Source organism: Rattus norvegicus, chromosome 10, assembly GCF_021556685.1.
Source record: "Rattus norvegicus strain SHRSP/BbbUtx chromosome 10, alternate assembly SHRSP_T2T, whole genome shotgun sequence".
In the NCBI taxonomy this organism is placed as follows: Eukaryota; Metazoa; Chordata; class Mammalia; order Rodentia; family Muridae; genus Rattus; species Rattus norvegicus.
Genome location: NC_141543.1, coordinates 72052289 through 72069324, shown reverse-complemented (window position 1 = coordinate 72069324; position 17036 = coordinate 72052289). Strand labels below are relative to the sequence as shown.

At 49.7% G+C, this 17036-nt stretch overlaps 1 protein-coding gene across 4 annotated transcripts in view; it reads left to right on the top strand.

Moving 5' to 3' along the window:
- Positions 1-17036, top strand: part of Asic2 (acid sensing ion channel subunit 2) — a 1063476-nt gene that overhangs the window by 784223 nt on the left and 262217 nt on the right. The window contains exon 1 of one of the 4 annotated variants that reach the window (XR_015630263.1): positions 11144-13037. Coding sequence is in view for 1 of the 2 variants with exons in the window: in NM_012892.2 (NP_037024.2) it covers positions 12330-13037 (708 nt within the window). In the remaining variant the exon portion in view is untranslated. 4 annotated transcript variants of the gene reach the window in all.

Genomic DNA, 17036 nt, shown 5'->3' with positions numbered 1-17036 from the left:
CCACATGTGACTCTTGGCGTGTAAATGCTTTCTGGATGTTGGAGAAGGAGAGTATTTTGCCTGGCTCTCTCTAACTTACTGAGCACTTACACATCCAGGAATCTCCCTAGACCTCTTCCTAACGGATAGGCTTCTGCCATGTGAGCTTTGCTTTGGGGCCATCACTCCCCAGCTGGAAGAGCAGCGCCCTCACAGCCATAGCAGATCCTTAGAGACCCTTTTCTGACCCTAGTCAATTCTGATCTCCCCTTGTCCTCCATGCGGTTCCTGAATTACACGGACACCTACTTTGTCATTTCTTTTTCTTGGATCCCAAAATTCCGCCATTCGTGTCATTACCTATAGAAGTATAACATTTAATAAATCCTACACATTCCTCACTGCTGCCCCAGTGTGTTCTGGGTTCCTGAATGAAAGACACACACACACACACACACACACACACACACACACACACACACACTGCCTTTATATTCTGATATGCCTTAATCAGTTCAATGGCTGGGTTACTTCCTAACCTCCACATGTCTAATCTACCTCCCTCTGATAATCCTGGGTTATTACTTACTAAATCCTACATTCCATCTAGGCTGCCCTGGACACAGTCAGGCAACCCTCTTAGGCTGCTCTTCCCCAGCTCCTACATGGTGCCTATGCTCTCTGTCCCGCACCTTCTCAGGCGTGGTGTCTCCTCTCTTCCACCTCTTCCGGCTTGGCAGATTTACTCTTCTCTTCCTCTCTGTCCCTAGCCTGGGAATCCTAAAAGTCCTAGCCTTTGTCTGCCCTGCCCAGCCATTGGCTGCCAGTACCTTTATTTACCAATCAGAACCAAGTCGGGGCGGGTTCCCAGAGGCTATATGAATGCAGATGTTCTCAGGCAAACAGTCTTGGGGGACACAAATTAACATGAGAATAAAGGCAGAAAACAACTACTGACACATTTGAGTCTGAAATGGGTTGGTATCTGAGCTATGCCACCTACATGGCACACTGAATGGCCCTTGGCAAATAAATTCCCTCTGTGGGCTTTCTTTCTTTCTCCTGAAAAAAATGAGGAATAACTCTGGACTTGGCACTAACACAGGCTCCATGAATGGTTTTACAATAATAGCCAGTGTGGTCTAACCTGTGCCTAAGCCAACAACAAAGAGAATGAAACTGGAACAAAGAAACATCTCGTGTCTTCTTCGGTTGACAGGGATTTGTTGTGGATAACACTATCCATGGAAGAAGCAGTTATGAGGCTGCCTTAGAGATACATGTAACAGCTCTGGGTTGATATCTGGTTGCTACTCTGTTATTCCAGCCGCCCCCAATCTCCTTCTCTTCCTTTCTTCTATTTGGATAATCACTGGTCTATACCACGGCAGAAAGATATGCTACATTTCTCCGGGAGGCCCCTCCTTGGAGTGGACAAAGGGATAAACTAGATCTAGTAGACCCCAAGGCAATCGCTTGGCCAAGCCTTTTATAAATCAAGGAGGGTAAACAAAACCATTGGTGGCTGACACACAGGAAAGCCCCAGCGACCAGGGAAAGCAGTCTGGATGCAGCTTTTGATAAATCAACCCGGCCTTACATCTCAAAGCCCCAGCAGGGGGTCTGTCTGCAAGACAGACTCAGGACCCGTGAGCTGGTGCTCCCCAGAGCAGAGGTGAGAGCCAGGGCAGGATCGTCATGATCAGGAGGAATAGGGGGACAGCCAAGGAGCTGTGAATAAAACAGCTAATTGTACCTGAGGTTTTATATTTCATTAAATCCTATTTTAACTGCATGCCTTTTCATCGTGAGTGGGTGGTTACTGCTGAGAGGGTTATTATGCTTAACTATTTTAACAAGAGTTTTGTTATGCATAAGGGAGAGCAAATTGGCTAGGAAAGTGTGCAAGCTCCATTTCTCTACTGACTTTACAGCCCTGACCAAGCTTGCAAGCAAGACTAGGGTATGAAAGTCTGAGCAGAGAATAAAGAAGTGTTGGGCAAAGGTTGCTGGGAGGGCGGGATGTATTAATTAGACTGCAGAAACTGCATCAGCAAGACACCATGAGGAAACGAAGAACCCACCAGAAGTAGGTTCTGTGGACATGGTGAAGGTGAATGTTCTGGGTAAAGAGAATCCATGCCTTTGTCTGTCTGTCATCCTGTCTGAATGCTTGTCCAGTTTGGGCAGAAGTCACCCAACTCTCTACTAGTTGGTAGCATAAAATGAAAATGAATGCAAAACATCAGTAGACAGTAGAGAGTTCGCACATCAATCAAGAGCTCCTCCTCCAGATGCTCCCAACATACTGTCCTCACATCTGGTAGAATAGTCCTTTGTCACAATTACTAATTAGTACTTGGTATTAGCACTCCCCTGTTCTTCTTACCCTCGACCCCCATGAAGGCAGGGAGGTCATTGGAGCAGATGTGTTTTCAACACCAAAGATGGTGCCCGATCCCTCAGACATTCAATAAGCATCCACTTTTAGCAAATTACAACCAATATATTTATGACTGTGTACTCTAGACCAGACTGCATGGGTTTTACCCCAGCCACTGACGGCACATGACTTATCTAGCCTGTGCTTCTACTTCCCGCAGTACAAGAGAGCTATAAGGATGGCTCTGTGAGAGTTCTGATAGTAACAGACACAGTGTTCGGGTGGTGTCAGCTTTCTAGCATCTCCATCCCCAGCAGCACCACTATCATGGAGGTCCTCATCAGAGCGAGCGACTAAACTCTCCCTGTTTCCTCTTCTTAATGCAAGTACTTGCTCACTAAGATCCTATTTGGCCTTGGCATCTGTGCTTTTCCTGGTGTTCTGTCTTAGTCACTTCGTTTATTGGTTACAGAAACTTCTAAGTCCCAAAGTAGCTTTCTCTGTCATCCAATACTCTGGATACCCAGTGCTCGGTCTCTCTCTCTCTCTCTCTCTCTCTCTCTCTCTCTCTTTCTCTCTCTCTCTCTTTCTCTCTCTCTCTGTCTCTGTGTGTGTGTGTGTGTGCGTGCGCGCGCTCGCACGCGCACGCGTGTGTGCACGCATGCTCATGTGTGTGCACACACATGTGTGCACATAAGAGAGTTACAATTAGTCAAAGGAAAATAAGCCAGAAAATTAATTCCTATGCAACGGCATCACATACTATATTTCTGAGACAGATATCTTTGCCTGCCTTGCTGTTTGAGGTTATACACATGAGAGCTTTTAGCCATTAGCATATCTGGCAAAGAGTTAAGGAAACGTCTGATGAGAAAGTGGCCAGCCCCACTTAGCTCCATGTCACAGAGCCTTCTAACCTTTGTGGATGGGTGAGCAGAATAATGCAAAGTAAGAAATTGGGGGAGGCAGCAGAAGTTGGAATGAGGTGCAGGAGAAAGGCAACCATGAAACCACCGAGAGTACAGAACTGGTAACACAGACGTGGAAACAAAAATATGCTGTCACTCTAGGGAATGGTGTTCACTGAACATGGCCTTTCAGGTGAAAAGTGAGCACATGGGAAGACCACACCCACATAGATGTGCTCACAAAGTCCTTCTGAAAGAACCACTGGAAATGGAGGAGGGAGATTCCTTTATGGAGAAAACACAAGTGGCCTCAGATGTGGAGAGGAGTTATTGTGGAATCTCCCTATGTCTTTCAGAACTACGTGGGTATAGTACTCATATCAAAGGAAGGAGAGAGAGAGGAGAGAGAAAGAGAGAGAGAAAGAGAGAGAGAGAGAGAGAGAGAGAGAGTGTTTCCTGGAGATTGAACCTAGGTTCTTGAACTCACTAGAGAAACACTTTTTCAGAAACACCAACCTTTCAAAGAGGATTTTAAAAATAGTCATCTGAAAGAGTGAACAGGGGATGGGGTTGAGTTTGGACCTACATTTGGTCCTGCTTTTATCAGTACCAAGCTGTGTGGTTTACAGGAAGCCTCTTAACTTTCAAGGTCTCTTCCACTGAAGTGAAAGGAATGAGCTTAGTTTTCTACACAGCCCCAATTCTAATTCTCAGTGCTCTTCCTTTGAAGACAACAGTGTTGTAGCCAAGCATCTACTGGCCCTGTGCAGAGTGCAGCAAAGCCCTTCCTTAGACATAGACCCTATGGTCTTCCTTCTGGATGTCATAGGCTCCCATGAGTGACTGACAGGATAAAAAAAATCATCTGGGAAATGTGAGGAAGGGCTCAGAAGAAGATAGCACCAAGAGGTTAGGTTTGCATAAACAAGGAGTCATTGAAGACAAAACATATGATCAAATGTTCAGAGGATGAAGGCACACTGAGTGTGGTGGGGGCGAGGGGAATGGGTGCATATGATGAGTTAAGAAGTCTTTCTCAGTCATTTTCCACCAGTCAAAAAAACTCCACTGCAACTGCTGGACATTTCCTTGGGTCTGGCAACAACACAGGCACCTCCAGGGCTCCAGGGTTCCCAAGGACATCTGCAGCATGGGATAGCATGGGTAGCATCAGAGAGCAAAGTTAGGCTTTGAGCCCTGATTGGTGAGAACAAAAGGGGAGAGAATTGGGAAAGAAAGGAAGGCAGAGTCACTGAAAGCCACAATGGAGAAATGAAGAAAAAGGGCAGGGACTTAGGTTTGCAGCAAAGCCACAAAACAAACAAAACAAAACAAAACAAAACAACCCAAAAAACCCTTCTACCCCACTATCTATGAGTTTTAATGTTAAAAGCAAAGCAAGCTAATTCTGTGGTATCCTTCCAAAGGAAAGCACACTTAGGCAAAGACACCAAGAAGCCACAGTCCTTGGGCTGCCTTGCCATCCACATCACCTCCACAAAATCCCAGAAGTAACAAAGCCAATAGATCTCAAGGTACCTGTGACAAAGACCAGGGGCCAGAAGGGCAAGATCTGGTGTACGAAGTGTTCGCTCGCATGGCCTGAGGCTAGAGACCTTAGCATGGGAGCAGCCAGCACTCAGGATTCCCCAGCCCCACAGCAGAACTAGGCAAGAAATGGCAAAAGAACCAGAACACCTCCTGGAGAAGACTAGCTGGAAGACTTCTTTAGGCACCCTGATGTGAGCCCCTTTAGCACTGAAGGACCCTGAGTCTACAGAGTGGTTGGGGTTCTCATGAGAGGAAGATCAGACTGTTTTGTAAGGATCCCCGTGGCTGAGGTCTTGGAAATAGAACTTCCCAAGCAGAGTTTCACACGGTGCTCTAGTATAGAACCAGACTAAAGCACTGTTACAAGAGGGTGACTGAAGGTCTCCCGTGGCAGGGAAGAAATGGGGCTAAATGGCATCTGATGCCTCACTGGTAGGGTCTGGGGATAAGCAGAATCACCAATGGCTTTGGTGAAGCTTGAGAAAGCCAAAAGAAGTCACATACCCCATATGTCCTTGTCTTAGTCACTGTTCTATTGCTGTGAAGTGGCACTATGACCACAACTATTGTAAAAGGAAGCATTTAACTGGGGCTTGCTTACAGCCTGAGAGGTTTAGTCCAATTATCATCATGGCCGGGAGCATGGTAGCATGCAGGCAGGAGCTGAAGCAGTAACTAGGAGCTACATCCTGACCCATAGACAGAGTAGGAAAGACACCAGGCTTGGCTTGAGCTTTTGAAACCTAAAATTCCTAGTGACACATTTCCTCCAAGACCTCACCTCCTAATCTTTCTAATCCTGTTTCACTCCCTGGTGACTAAACATTCAAAATATGAGCTTATGAGGGCTACTCCTATTCAAACTACCCCGCCCCCCACAGGCTTGCAGCAATGCAAATGTTTATATTCAGTCTGACTTCAAAAGTCAAAAGTTTCAACACTGTGATAGTTCTTCTGAGCCTCATGGCGATCTCTTGACCGTAATGTATCCTTCTGCAAAATCAAAATGAGAAAGCAGATCACATGCTTCCAACGTACAATGGCACAGAATATACATTGCCACTCTTAAGGGAAGAAAGGGAACATAGGAAGGAATTACTGGACCACAGTAAGAATGAAAGTCATCAGGGCAGACTCCAAACTGTGCATCTCTATGTCTGATATCAAAGTGCTCATCAGAGCTCCAACTCCCACCAACTTTGTTAGCAACACATTTCTCCGTTTCCGGCTTGTTCCACACCTGGGATGCAGCTCTTCTTGACATGCGCCCCACAGTTCTGGCATCTACAACAGCTTGGTGTCTCCAACAATATCCAGGCTTCACCCTCACAGCTTCATGTAATGGCCTCTCTGGGCATCCACACAGAGACGACCCTGACACGTGGCTGGCCTCAGGCATCTTCAAGTCACCGTCTTGTAACAGTTTTCCTTAGTCTCGGAGAAGGATTCCAGAGACCCTTTCTTGTACCCTTAACTCTAAAGCCAGAACCACAAGGCTGAAGCTACCCAGTTCTGCTATCGGCTGGGGCTGGAGTTTGGCCTCCTCCTTCAGTGAAGTCTGCGTCAGCCTTCCGTTGTTGGTTTCCTGCACTGCTGAAGCTTCCTTTTAATTCATTTGTTTACACGCTGGAAGCTTAGCTGGGTGGGACCTTGCCCAGAGATCACCATTATTCCATTTAGCATCAGGCTTTTCTTTTACCTTCCTATCTCTTTGAGCGTGGACTTAGCTCCATTCCATTTCCTGGTTCTCCTTTTGTCCTAACTGTACATTTTGTATTCTTTTTCCCGGCCCCACTTGCTCCTTTTCACCGTAGATCTGCATAAGAATGACCACAAATAACAACAGGACACAGTCAATACCGGGCTACCTTGAAATCTCATCTTCCAATTCCATTAAGCCAAAACTCTTCTATTTAGCCTCTGGCAAGTTTTTAGGACAAGGACAGAAAACAGCTACATTATTTGCCAAAAGATTACAAGAGCAGCCTCTGGGCCACGTACTACTATTCATCCCATCTGAAACTCCTTGACCCGGGCCCTCAAAGCCCAACCCCCAGCATCGTCTTCCTTACTCCTTCTAGGATGGCCAGGTAACCCCTGCTTAAAACATCTAACCGGTTTTCTAATCCAAAGTCCCAATGTCTTCCAACTCTTTCAACAAACAGCAAGGCCAGGGCTATCACAGCAACCCCTAAGTCCCTGCTACCAACTTCTGTCTCAGTCACTGTTCTGTGGCTGTGAAGAGACACCATGAAACAAGGCAACTATTGCAAGAGAAAGCAGTTAATTGGGGGCTTGCATACAGTTTCACAGATTTAGTCCATTATTATCACAGTGGGGGACATGGTGGCGCGCAGGCAGACCCTGGAGCAGTGGCTGAGAGCTATATCCTTATCTGTAGGCAGAGAGTGGGAGAGACAACAGATCCGGCTTGGACTTTCGAAACCTCACCACAACCATTAAGATGTCATGCACCTGTAATCTCTTCTCTTAGGGGCCAGGGCGAGAGAATTAGGAGTCCAAAGCCAGACTGAGCTACAACAACAAAATCATGTATCAACGTCAAATAGAAGTCAGGATCTTAGTTTAGGGGAGAAAAGAACTTATACTTGTGGTGGTGGTCCAGGATGAGGATTGAGTCCTAGGAAGACCCTACTGCTCTGCACACGACACACGGCATTACTCCGGATGTAGGTGTCAGGTGTGGAGTCCTAGATCCTGGGCTGATAAAGAGGCAAAGGAACTTTTCTTCTAAGGTTATTGTGGGAGGTCATAGTGCTAAACTTTTGTTAATTGGTGGCGAGGGTGTGACGGTCAGCTTATGCACGATCTTGTGGATTTGTTTGGCTGTCTAAGAAAATCCACCAGGAAGAAACAGTTAAGTCATGTGAGCCATGGTGTGGGAGGAACGAGGGGATGGAGCTGAGTTCTCTGAAAGTAAACACTCTTCTGCTGAGTAGCTGTGTGGCTTCAAGGAAGTGACTTGAGCTCTCTGTGGTCTCTCTGAAGAAATAAAAACACTATTTTTCTAAGGTGGATTAAACACTTAGAACATTGATGAAACTTATTTTAGTGTAAAAACATTTGAAGCCTTCCCTATGAATTAGGAAGAAAGGAAGGATGATGGTGATAATAATGACGACGATGGAGACAGTGATTGTAATGGTGGTGGTAGTGATATCTATTATAATGTTATTTAAAGAAGCAATATACAAGGGAGAAAACCTGGACATTGGAAAGACTTAGAACTCACTTTGATTCTGTTCCAAGCTGTTAGTTCAGCAAAATCCCTTCCCTAAGGGGTTAGAGATGGAAATAAGGCAAAATGTGTCTTATTCTGTGTTTGGCATGCAATACAGTTTCTAGGCATATTATTTCCTTTCGCCTCTTCTCCTGTATCAATGTGTGTCATCAGTATGTCTGGACAGTGAGATGAAAGGCAGGGACATAAATATGAATGAGATGTTGTTTCTGTCCTCAAAAGGCTCAGAGTCCTCAGGAAAGACCTGGACATACACCAGGACACTGGGCTATGACAAGAACTATGTCTGTGACATCAGCACAAGGTGGAAGAGTATAGGATCGTAGAGACAGAAGGACCAATCATCAGAAAGAATCAAGGGAAGCATCCTTTAGGAGGCAATGGAATTTGGAAGGAGAATTTTGCTGGACTGACTGAAGAGGGGGAGGCATCTCAGTCAGTCTGGGGGAACATGCGGTCACCAAGAGAGACACTAGTCTTTGCTTGGAGTCACGTTCTCTGCTTCTTTGTCAAGATCTATGGAGGCCTAAGCAGGATATCTCCACTAGCTTGTACCTGCTGTCCATTTGGAGAACGGACAGGGAAACAGGGTAAAGGTGAAACTTGATCAGCCCACAGTGGCATGTGTACACCTCAAGAAGGAAAGAGTCAGGAAAGTAAAGCTCATAACAGCAGAACCAACCAGAATAACTTTTGACAACGCATAACGTTGTGCCAGCCCAGAGTAAGGACGCTCGGATGCTTGCTCTGGATGCTTTAACAGTAACTGCATCCAGGCCCCTAGGCTACCACCTGGGCTAGAAGAGGTCCCAGAATTCCCAGGGTCTTTGGTCTAAGCCAGGAGTATTAGAATAGGAGGTTTTTGTTGAAAGTACAGTACACTGGCACCCTCAGAACTTCCTGCCAAAGCCAAAAACTGACCAAATTCACAACTGAATCTCAGCATTGTCCAGAAGCAACAGTTTCTTCCCCAGGCATATGAAAGGATAGATGAGCCAGGTAAAGGTGGCACACGCCTTTAATCCCAGCACTCTGGAGGCTGAGGCAGGTAGATCTCTGAGTTTGAGGCCAGCCTGGTCTACAGTGCAAGTTTCAGGACAGCCAAAGCTACACAGAGAAACCCTGTCTTGAAAAACAAAAGGAGAAAGAGAAGGAGGAGGAGAGGAAGGAGGGGAGGAGGAGGAGGAGGAAGAAGAAGAGGTGGTAGCCTTTGGATATGAGTAGCTGTGTACTTGAGTGTGAGCATGGACATCCATACACATGTGTGCATTGTGTGCATATAAACATGATTGAGAATGAATTCATTGTGGGTAATATACAGTTGTATGATTGTGTATATTTGTATACTGTGTATATATACACACAATGTATAATATGTACTGTATGTATATGCAAGATTTCAGCATGCATATTTGCATGTATATTCAAATGTGTCACATTTTGTATTATTTGTGCAGTTGTGTGAATTGTATAGGGCATGGGTATATATAGTATATGCTTGTGTGTGTGGCCATGTGTGCTGTGTGCATATGTGCAGTGTGTGTGACTGTGTGGATGAGTGGGAGATGAGGGGCTCAGAGACCGTCTTCCCCAGAGCCTAGATACAAGGATTTGCTTCATGGAAGGGAAGACAGGAATAGAATATTTCAGGTCAGTAGGAATAGAATATTCACCCTTGCCTTCTGCCTTCTTCGGAGAAAACTTCTGGTCATTTCACAGATCTGGCTGAATCCCACAAAAGTTGTGAATTCCTCTCTGTTCCCAAGTCCTTCGTCCTCCAGTCTCCTGTTGCAGAATTCTGATACTGCATCAACTGGGATGTCTATCTTCTCCTGCTCTGGTTCCTTTACCCATTGAATCTACCCTCAGAAATGCCTAGGAATCCTTTTATCCCAAAGGTAAGGAACTCAGAGGGCTCCCTGTCTCAGTGATGTTTAGAAAGTATGTGTAGAGTCCTTCTGTGTCACACCAGGGCAGCCATGGGAGCAGGATTGCAGCCCTGATCCAGAGGCTGAAAACTGCAAGACCCTGTGAGACAGTAAAAACTTTCTGGGCTTTGGAACCTGAGCCTTGAACCCAGCTAACCACTGCCCAGCTGTGGCACCTTGGGCAAGCACTGGCCTCCCTCGCATCACTTAGAAAATGGAGCCAGTTGTACCTAGAAACCACATTCAGCCCCCCTCTCCACCACCAAAAGTTTGAGCAGAATATTTAAAAGGCAGCATCAAAAGTTTAAAAGTGTCTGGGAGTTTTTGAAAGTCTTGAGTACTTCGTGGAGGGTTGATGGAGTCTCTTGTCTAGGAACATTGCCCCCTTTCCTTCCGCCCCTTCCCTTCACATCCAGGAAGAACTACTTTTGCCTGACTAAACACCTCCAGAGAAAGGGGCTGGGACACTTGAGAGGTTTCTAGAGGCAGAAGAGAGGATCTGTCCCTTGAGTCCAATCTGCCAGAAGTCCAGTAAGTTCTCCCAGCAACTGGGCCCATAGCCCTTACTAAAAGAATTCATACACATGCAAATCGGAAACCATACTCATTCATACCCACCAGCAAGGATGTGCACACACAGAACATACAGCCCATCATAGGCACTTTCCTACTTAGGACACATTCCAGCAGCGGCAGCACATCACCCACAGGCAGCTTCACGAATTGAAGACTTGGCACAAACGCCGGTTCATATATAAACAGTTCACATCCTACACACACCCCTGCACGACAAGGCACTCACACTTGTTCAAGTGAAGTGCCCACGCTGCACAGTCCCTTCTCTCTCCTGCCCATTTCACACGCCCAGGCATCCCCTCACATTTCTTTGCACACGGCTTGCACATAAACACAGTATTTTTACTACTCTCCATCTCTTCTGCAAGCCGGTACAACCGACCACATCTGTGCTCTCTCCCCTTTCCCCTGCAACTTCAACAAGAGGCTTCCCGCTCGGTGTGCAGCGGCCACAGTGGCCAGGAATTAAAATGCAGCAAGGAGGAGCCGGGAGCGTCAGCACCGCGTCTCCAGGAGCGCACAGCGCTCGCCTCGGCCGCCGCCGCCCCTCCCGCCCAGAGCCGCGGGGCCAGCGAGCGCAGTAGCAGGTGCTCAGAGCCCAGCAGCGCCAGCCTCGCGCGGCTGCTGCCCAAGTTCGCCCGGGGCCCGAAGAGGGCCGGGCCATCAAGAAAGGAGCGCAGCCGCCGCCACTGCCACCGCCATCGTGGACTTGGAGTCTCCTGAGGAGAGGAGCCCACGGAGCTGCGAGCTTCTATCAGCAGCGAGTCCCGATCAGCCCTAGGAGGTGTTGCTTGGGCTCCGCAGTTCCCAGCTCCCGGCTCCCAGGGAAGATAAGAGGCAAGGAACAGCACAGTCGGGATTTTCTAAAGACGATCCGTGTCGAGGGGAAAAGCGATAGTTTCCTGGGACCAGCAACCTGGTGGGGCCCGGCAGCGAGTGGCTTTCCGCAGGACGCCCTGAGAAGCCCCGGGCCCCAGACGACAGTAGACACCCCGCGGGACTCAGGAACTGGACTCGGGGAAGCCTAGGGACGTCTCAGCGGAAAGCAGTTCCGGCAGCCGTGAGAAAGAAGGGTCCTGGAGGAAAGGGAAGGAGGAAGTCGCCACTCGGCGACCACTCACCCCAGTACACACCCACCCCACCCGCCAAGCCTGGAGCTACGGAGCGCCTCTGGGGGCGCTCGTTCCTTGGCGCCTTCCCTCGCATGTCCCAGCACCACTGGGCTAAGGTCCAGACTACTGGGGTCCCCGAGACTGGCCAAACCAGGCATGGTGGCCCAGTGGTCTCTCTCTCAGGATCAGCGTAAAAACTGGGGTTAGTCGGCGCAGGGGGGACTCAGCTCAGGGTCCCCCGAGGTCCTGGACCAGGATAGGTCGGCGGGCACAGCGCCCAGGGATTGGAGAGGCGGCTCCCAATGGGGCCCCTTCGGAGGTAGTGCCCAGTGACTCTCGTCCTTCTGGAAGACTCGGGGCCAGCAGAGCCTGGGGGCGGCGGGGACACTCAGGAGAGGCCAGAGCTAGGGGCGGCAGGCCGAGGCGGCACTCAGTCCCGGGCGAGCGCCCGCGGAGGCGGCGGCGGCGACGCCGGGCGGGCATGCCGCACCACCGGAGCTCCTGTCGGGCGCAGGCTTCCAAGGCGCAGGCTGCGCGTGGCTGCTGCTGCTCCCACTGCTGCTGCGGACTCCCATGGCGGCTCCGCCCGGCCGGGGCCGCCGCCGCTGTCGCCAGCCTCGGGCTGAATGAATGAGCCGGAGCGGCGGAGCCCGGCTGCCCGCGACCGCGCTCAGCGGCCCGGGACGCTTCCGTATGGCCCGCGAGCAGCCGGCGCCCGTGGCGGTGGCGGCAGCTAGGCAGCCCGGAGGAGACCGGAGCGGCGATCCGGCGCTGCAGGGGCCAGGGGTCGCCCGCAGGGGGCGGCCGTCCCTGAGTCGCACTAAATTGCACGGGCTGCGGCACATGTGCGCGGGGCGCACGGCGGCGGGAGGCTCTTTCCAGCGACGGGCGCTGTGGGTGCTGGCCTTCTGCACGTCCCTCGGCTTGCTGCTGTCCTGGTCCTCGAACCGCCTGCTCTACTGGCTCAGCTTCCCGTCACACACACGAGTGCACCGTGAGTGGAGCCGCCAGCTGCCGTTCCCCGCCGTCACCGTGTGCAACAACAACCCCCTGCGCTTCCCGCGCCTCTCCAAGGGGGACCTCTACTACGCGGGCCACTGGCTAGGGCTGCTGCTTCCCAACCGCACCGCGCGCCCGCTGGTCAGCGAGCTGCTGCGGGGCGACGAGCCGCGCCGCCAGTGGTTCCGCAAACTGGCCGACTTCCGCCTCTTCCTGCCGCCGCGCCACTTCGAGGGCATCAGCGCTGCCTTCATGGACCGTTTGGGCCACCAGCTGGAGGATATGCTGCTCTCCTGCAAGTACCGGGGCGAGCTCTGTGGCCCGCACAACTTCTCCTCAGTGAGTTGCCCTCGCGCGCACCCGCCCCTTCTGACCCCGCGCTTCCCAGGAGTCCTGAGGCTCTTAGGTGGGCCCTAGGGACTGGACACCAGGCCCCTGTGAGTGTCACCACTTCTTGACTGGGTGTCACCTCTTCTCAGTGCCCAAACAGAACCCACTGTCCCCTGAGTCTTCAGTTGGTGGGAAACTCGGGCTTGGCTCTGTCTAGGAAGTCACCTTAATGCTGTTAGAGTCTCCTAGTACAGTTCCTTCCGGTGTCAGCTCTCAAACTCCTCCCTCTACTATCTGTGGTCCATTCTCTGAATAGTGGTCCCTCAACACAAGGTTCATGGGACTTAAAGCTATATATGTGCTTTAGAATTGTCTTAAATCGGGGACTTGTCCTCTTTGGGGAGAACCAATACAAAATCCCTTAAAAAAAAAAATGGGCTAACGAGGTGTTTTAGGAACTCTGCTTAGGATCCTAAACACCTTATGATTTCAGAGTTCCACACGAAAGTCTAGGAGAAAACTCCGAGGACATCAATGACCACCAAAGTTGGGGACCACTTTTTAAGGCAGTGGCACCCTTCTGCGGATTGGAAATAAATAAATAAAACACTCCAAGAGTATACCCACCCACCTTGCTCCTTTGTAAGGTGTTAATGTGGATCTCCCCGGCTGAAAGAATATCCTTAGGTGGGAAAGTTGCCACGGGGTCAGAAATGCAAACAGCCAGGGCCAGGAGAAGCTGTGCTGGAGATTTGTAAGCCATTTGCTATGCTGGTTCCCCCACACTGTGGGTCTGGAGAACGCAGATGTCAGGCAGAAGGTATCTGCCTTGTGCAGTCTGTCTCAGAAGAGCTCTGGTGCCAGGACCCAGCGTGGCACAAGCCTGCCCAACTTTTCCTGTGTAAATGCCTCTTAGGTGGGCTCTGGCTTTTTCTACCAGTCCAGGGAAGGTTGGTGTGCATCCATGAGTAGTACTCTCCGAATGACCTCTTCAGGATTTTGTCTCTGACAAAGCCTTGCCTGGGATGGCAGAGTTGTCACGGTCGCAACAGGTGTTGGCTTGATGCTGGTTGTTCTAGGTCTCTGATTGGCTGTTCTGGTTATTTCTTGCCTGAGATCCCACCCTTAGCTTCCGCCTTTTACTCAGTTGAATTTTGCTATCAGACTAAGTATAGAGTAATTCTGACTTATCCCTCTCTAACCCATTCTGTGTAGGGGGGTGGGAGTGGGGTTCAGCGTCCTTCTGACGGTCTCATCTGAGACTCCCTGCCTCTGTAAGCTAGGAACACAAGGTTTCTTCTAGAACCTCGAGTGTAATACATAAAAGTCGAAGAATATAGGCAGCAGCACCTGTGGTCCATTGGATTCTGGCTGAACACTGGTGGTGAGTTAGACTGAAGTTCAAGGTTACATTTAAGTAAGAGCTTGAAGTTGCGGGACACGTGACCTCTGCGAGACAATTCTGCATCGGCGAGTGGTTTGCCAAGCAGGTTGAATTGCCTTCTGACAGCCAGGATTGCCTTCCGATAGCACAGCAGACCCATTAGCAATGGCTGTCATCCCCATGTTTTAAATGAGGATGGAGCCGTAAAGAGCACTCTCATGCTCGGCATCGGCAGGCTCAGAGTCTAACTCAGCACAGCACCAAATTCATTACACAGAAGTCACGGAAACCCTCCTCTCTGATCCCGGGCCTAGCTTTATCAGGAAAACCTGAGTAAGATGTTTGCCTCCCACCCTGACTCCTCCCCACAAGTCTGGTGCCTCCTAGAAGCTGGGAGAAGGGAACGGGAGCCATCCCAAGTGGTCTTAGGTTAGGTAGATAGAGCCTAACATAAGTCTACATGCTGAGGACACACCACTCGGCTTCAGCCTCCCAGGCAGGCATGGGTTGTGTGGGATGAGGGATAAGGAGCTGAGGACAAGGGGATGAAAGCGCTACTTCAGAAAGGACCTGTGCCCTGGGAACTCAAAGTGACCCCTGGTGGATTATCATTCTGCTCATGTGCTGAGAGTTTCAGGCCCTGTAACAAAGCATGCTAGGGGTTGCTGTTTTTCTATCTGTAGACCTCAGAAGCGATTTCAGGGGAGTTTCTGACAGAGAAGACCCCATCAGAAACTCTTAACTGCCTGCTCTCTGGAGGAGCCTTTGCCATTCTTAATGGAGTGGCCTTGTGATGTTAGAAGCTGAGGGTGGGACTTCTGGGGTCACATGGCTGCTGAGAGTCTGAGTCTCTGTGTGTGTGTGTGTGTGTGTGTGTGTGTGTGTGTGAGAGAGAGAGAGAGAGAGAGAGAGAGAGAGAGAGAGAGAGAGAGGGGAGAGAAAGAGAGAGATTGATTGATTTTTTTTTCTTTTTGTGGCTTGGAGTCTTTCCTGACCACCCACCAGCATCACACACACACACACACACACACACACACACACACACACACACACACAAAACAAAACTCATAGATAGGCTTCTTTCTGTTTGTCTCCCCCCCCCCCCCCCCGTGTATGTCACTGTTTCTGCTAAGACTGCTTGCCTCTCCCTTAGACAAGGGAAAGGGCTGTGTGTAGTTTTACTGCTGTCTTCTCAGCACAGAACCTGATACATAGTAGATGCCCAGGAGAGGCTTGGAAAATGAGTATCTTCACGAGGTATCTGCAGGATGGTGTCTTCTGGGGTCTTGGTTGACTTTCTCTAGCAAATACCTGTAAAATGCATCTCCAGGGGGAAGCTGGCAGGCTGCGGTGTGGGAGCAGGCTGTTAGCACTTACTAGGCGCCCTGTAATTCTCATGTAAGACGGTGGAGCAACAAGTGAAGGGTGGAGCGTTTATGAGCGGACTTTCAGGGAAGGTACCAGCTGTCTCTGGTTAGTCCCACGTCTGACAACATGGAGAGAAACGTATTGCTGAGGGCAGTCCACTGGGCTCATTCTCCAGGCACACTCTGACCGTGTTCGCTGGTGCCTCTGGCTTTGTTGAAGCTGGGGAAGGTTTCATCACAGTCAAACGGAACAGTGCCAGCCTCTTTCTGAATACCGTGTCCTTTCCCTGTCATCAGCTGTGGACCTCAGCTCCTACTCTGGCTCCTCTGTAGCTTCTGGCAGCGGAGAGGGTAATCTGGGTAGGAAGCAGAGCTGGGAGGCAGAGCTTGGAGAGCCCAGGGGGGGCTTAAAAGAGAAACCAAAAGGCTGGAAATAGGAACAGGCAGGCCAATGCAGGGTGGGTTCTACTTCAAGAACAAGGGGTCATTGCCCTCTCAGGGAAACAGCATGCTTCATTCAGGAGGATGAGCCAAGCAGACCTGGTCTTGGACTTGAGTGAGGTCTGTCCCTTCCTGCCAGTATTCCCTGAGCAGGCGCTTTGCTTCTGAGCCTCCAGTAACAAGGTCTCTGCCTGAGAGGTAAGAGGAGATATTTAATGCAGTGACTGGATCATCCTTAGATGGCAATAGATGCTTGATATTCAGGAGCCATTGCTAAAGTATTAAAAAAAAAAAAACAAAACAAAACAGCTAGGTACTGTGTATTGGTACATGGTGGTAAGAGGTTCTAAGTATTATCACTGTAACTGTCATATCTTACCATGGCTACTTACTTGATTTTAGTCCTTGAATCAACCAGTACCTGTTATATGTCGACTCTGTGCCAAGGTCTTTATTAGATGCTAGCGGCATAAAATTAAATAAGGCTTGGTAAACACCCTTTAGCAACTTACAAGAGATATGTGAAACCAGAGCCAAGGGCAGACAGCGTGGGCTCCAGAGCAGAGTGGGGACTTCCGATGGCTTCCTGGAGGAGGTGACATCTGAGCTGAATCTTAAAAGATTACGTAGGAGTTCTAAGCGAGAGAGGAAGAGACGAAGGATCAAAGGAACAGTGTGCACAAATAAGAGAGCCCGAGAGGGAACACTAGGCAGTGTGACTGGATCGGTGCCTTCAGGGTCCCGGGGCAAGTTTAAAAAGGCAGCGGCTGAAGTGGTCCTGAAAGGTCCCAAGGCAATGGTGTGATCGGAACCTGG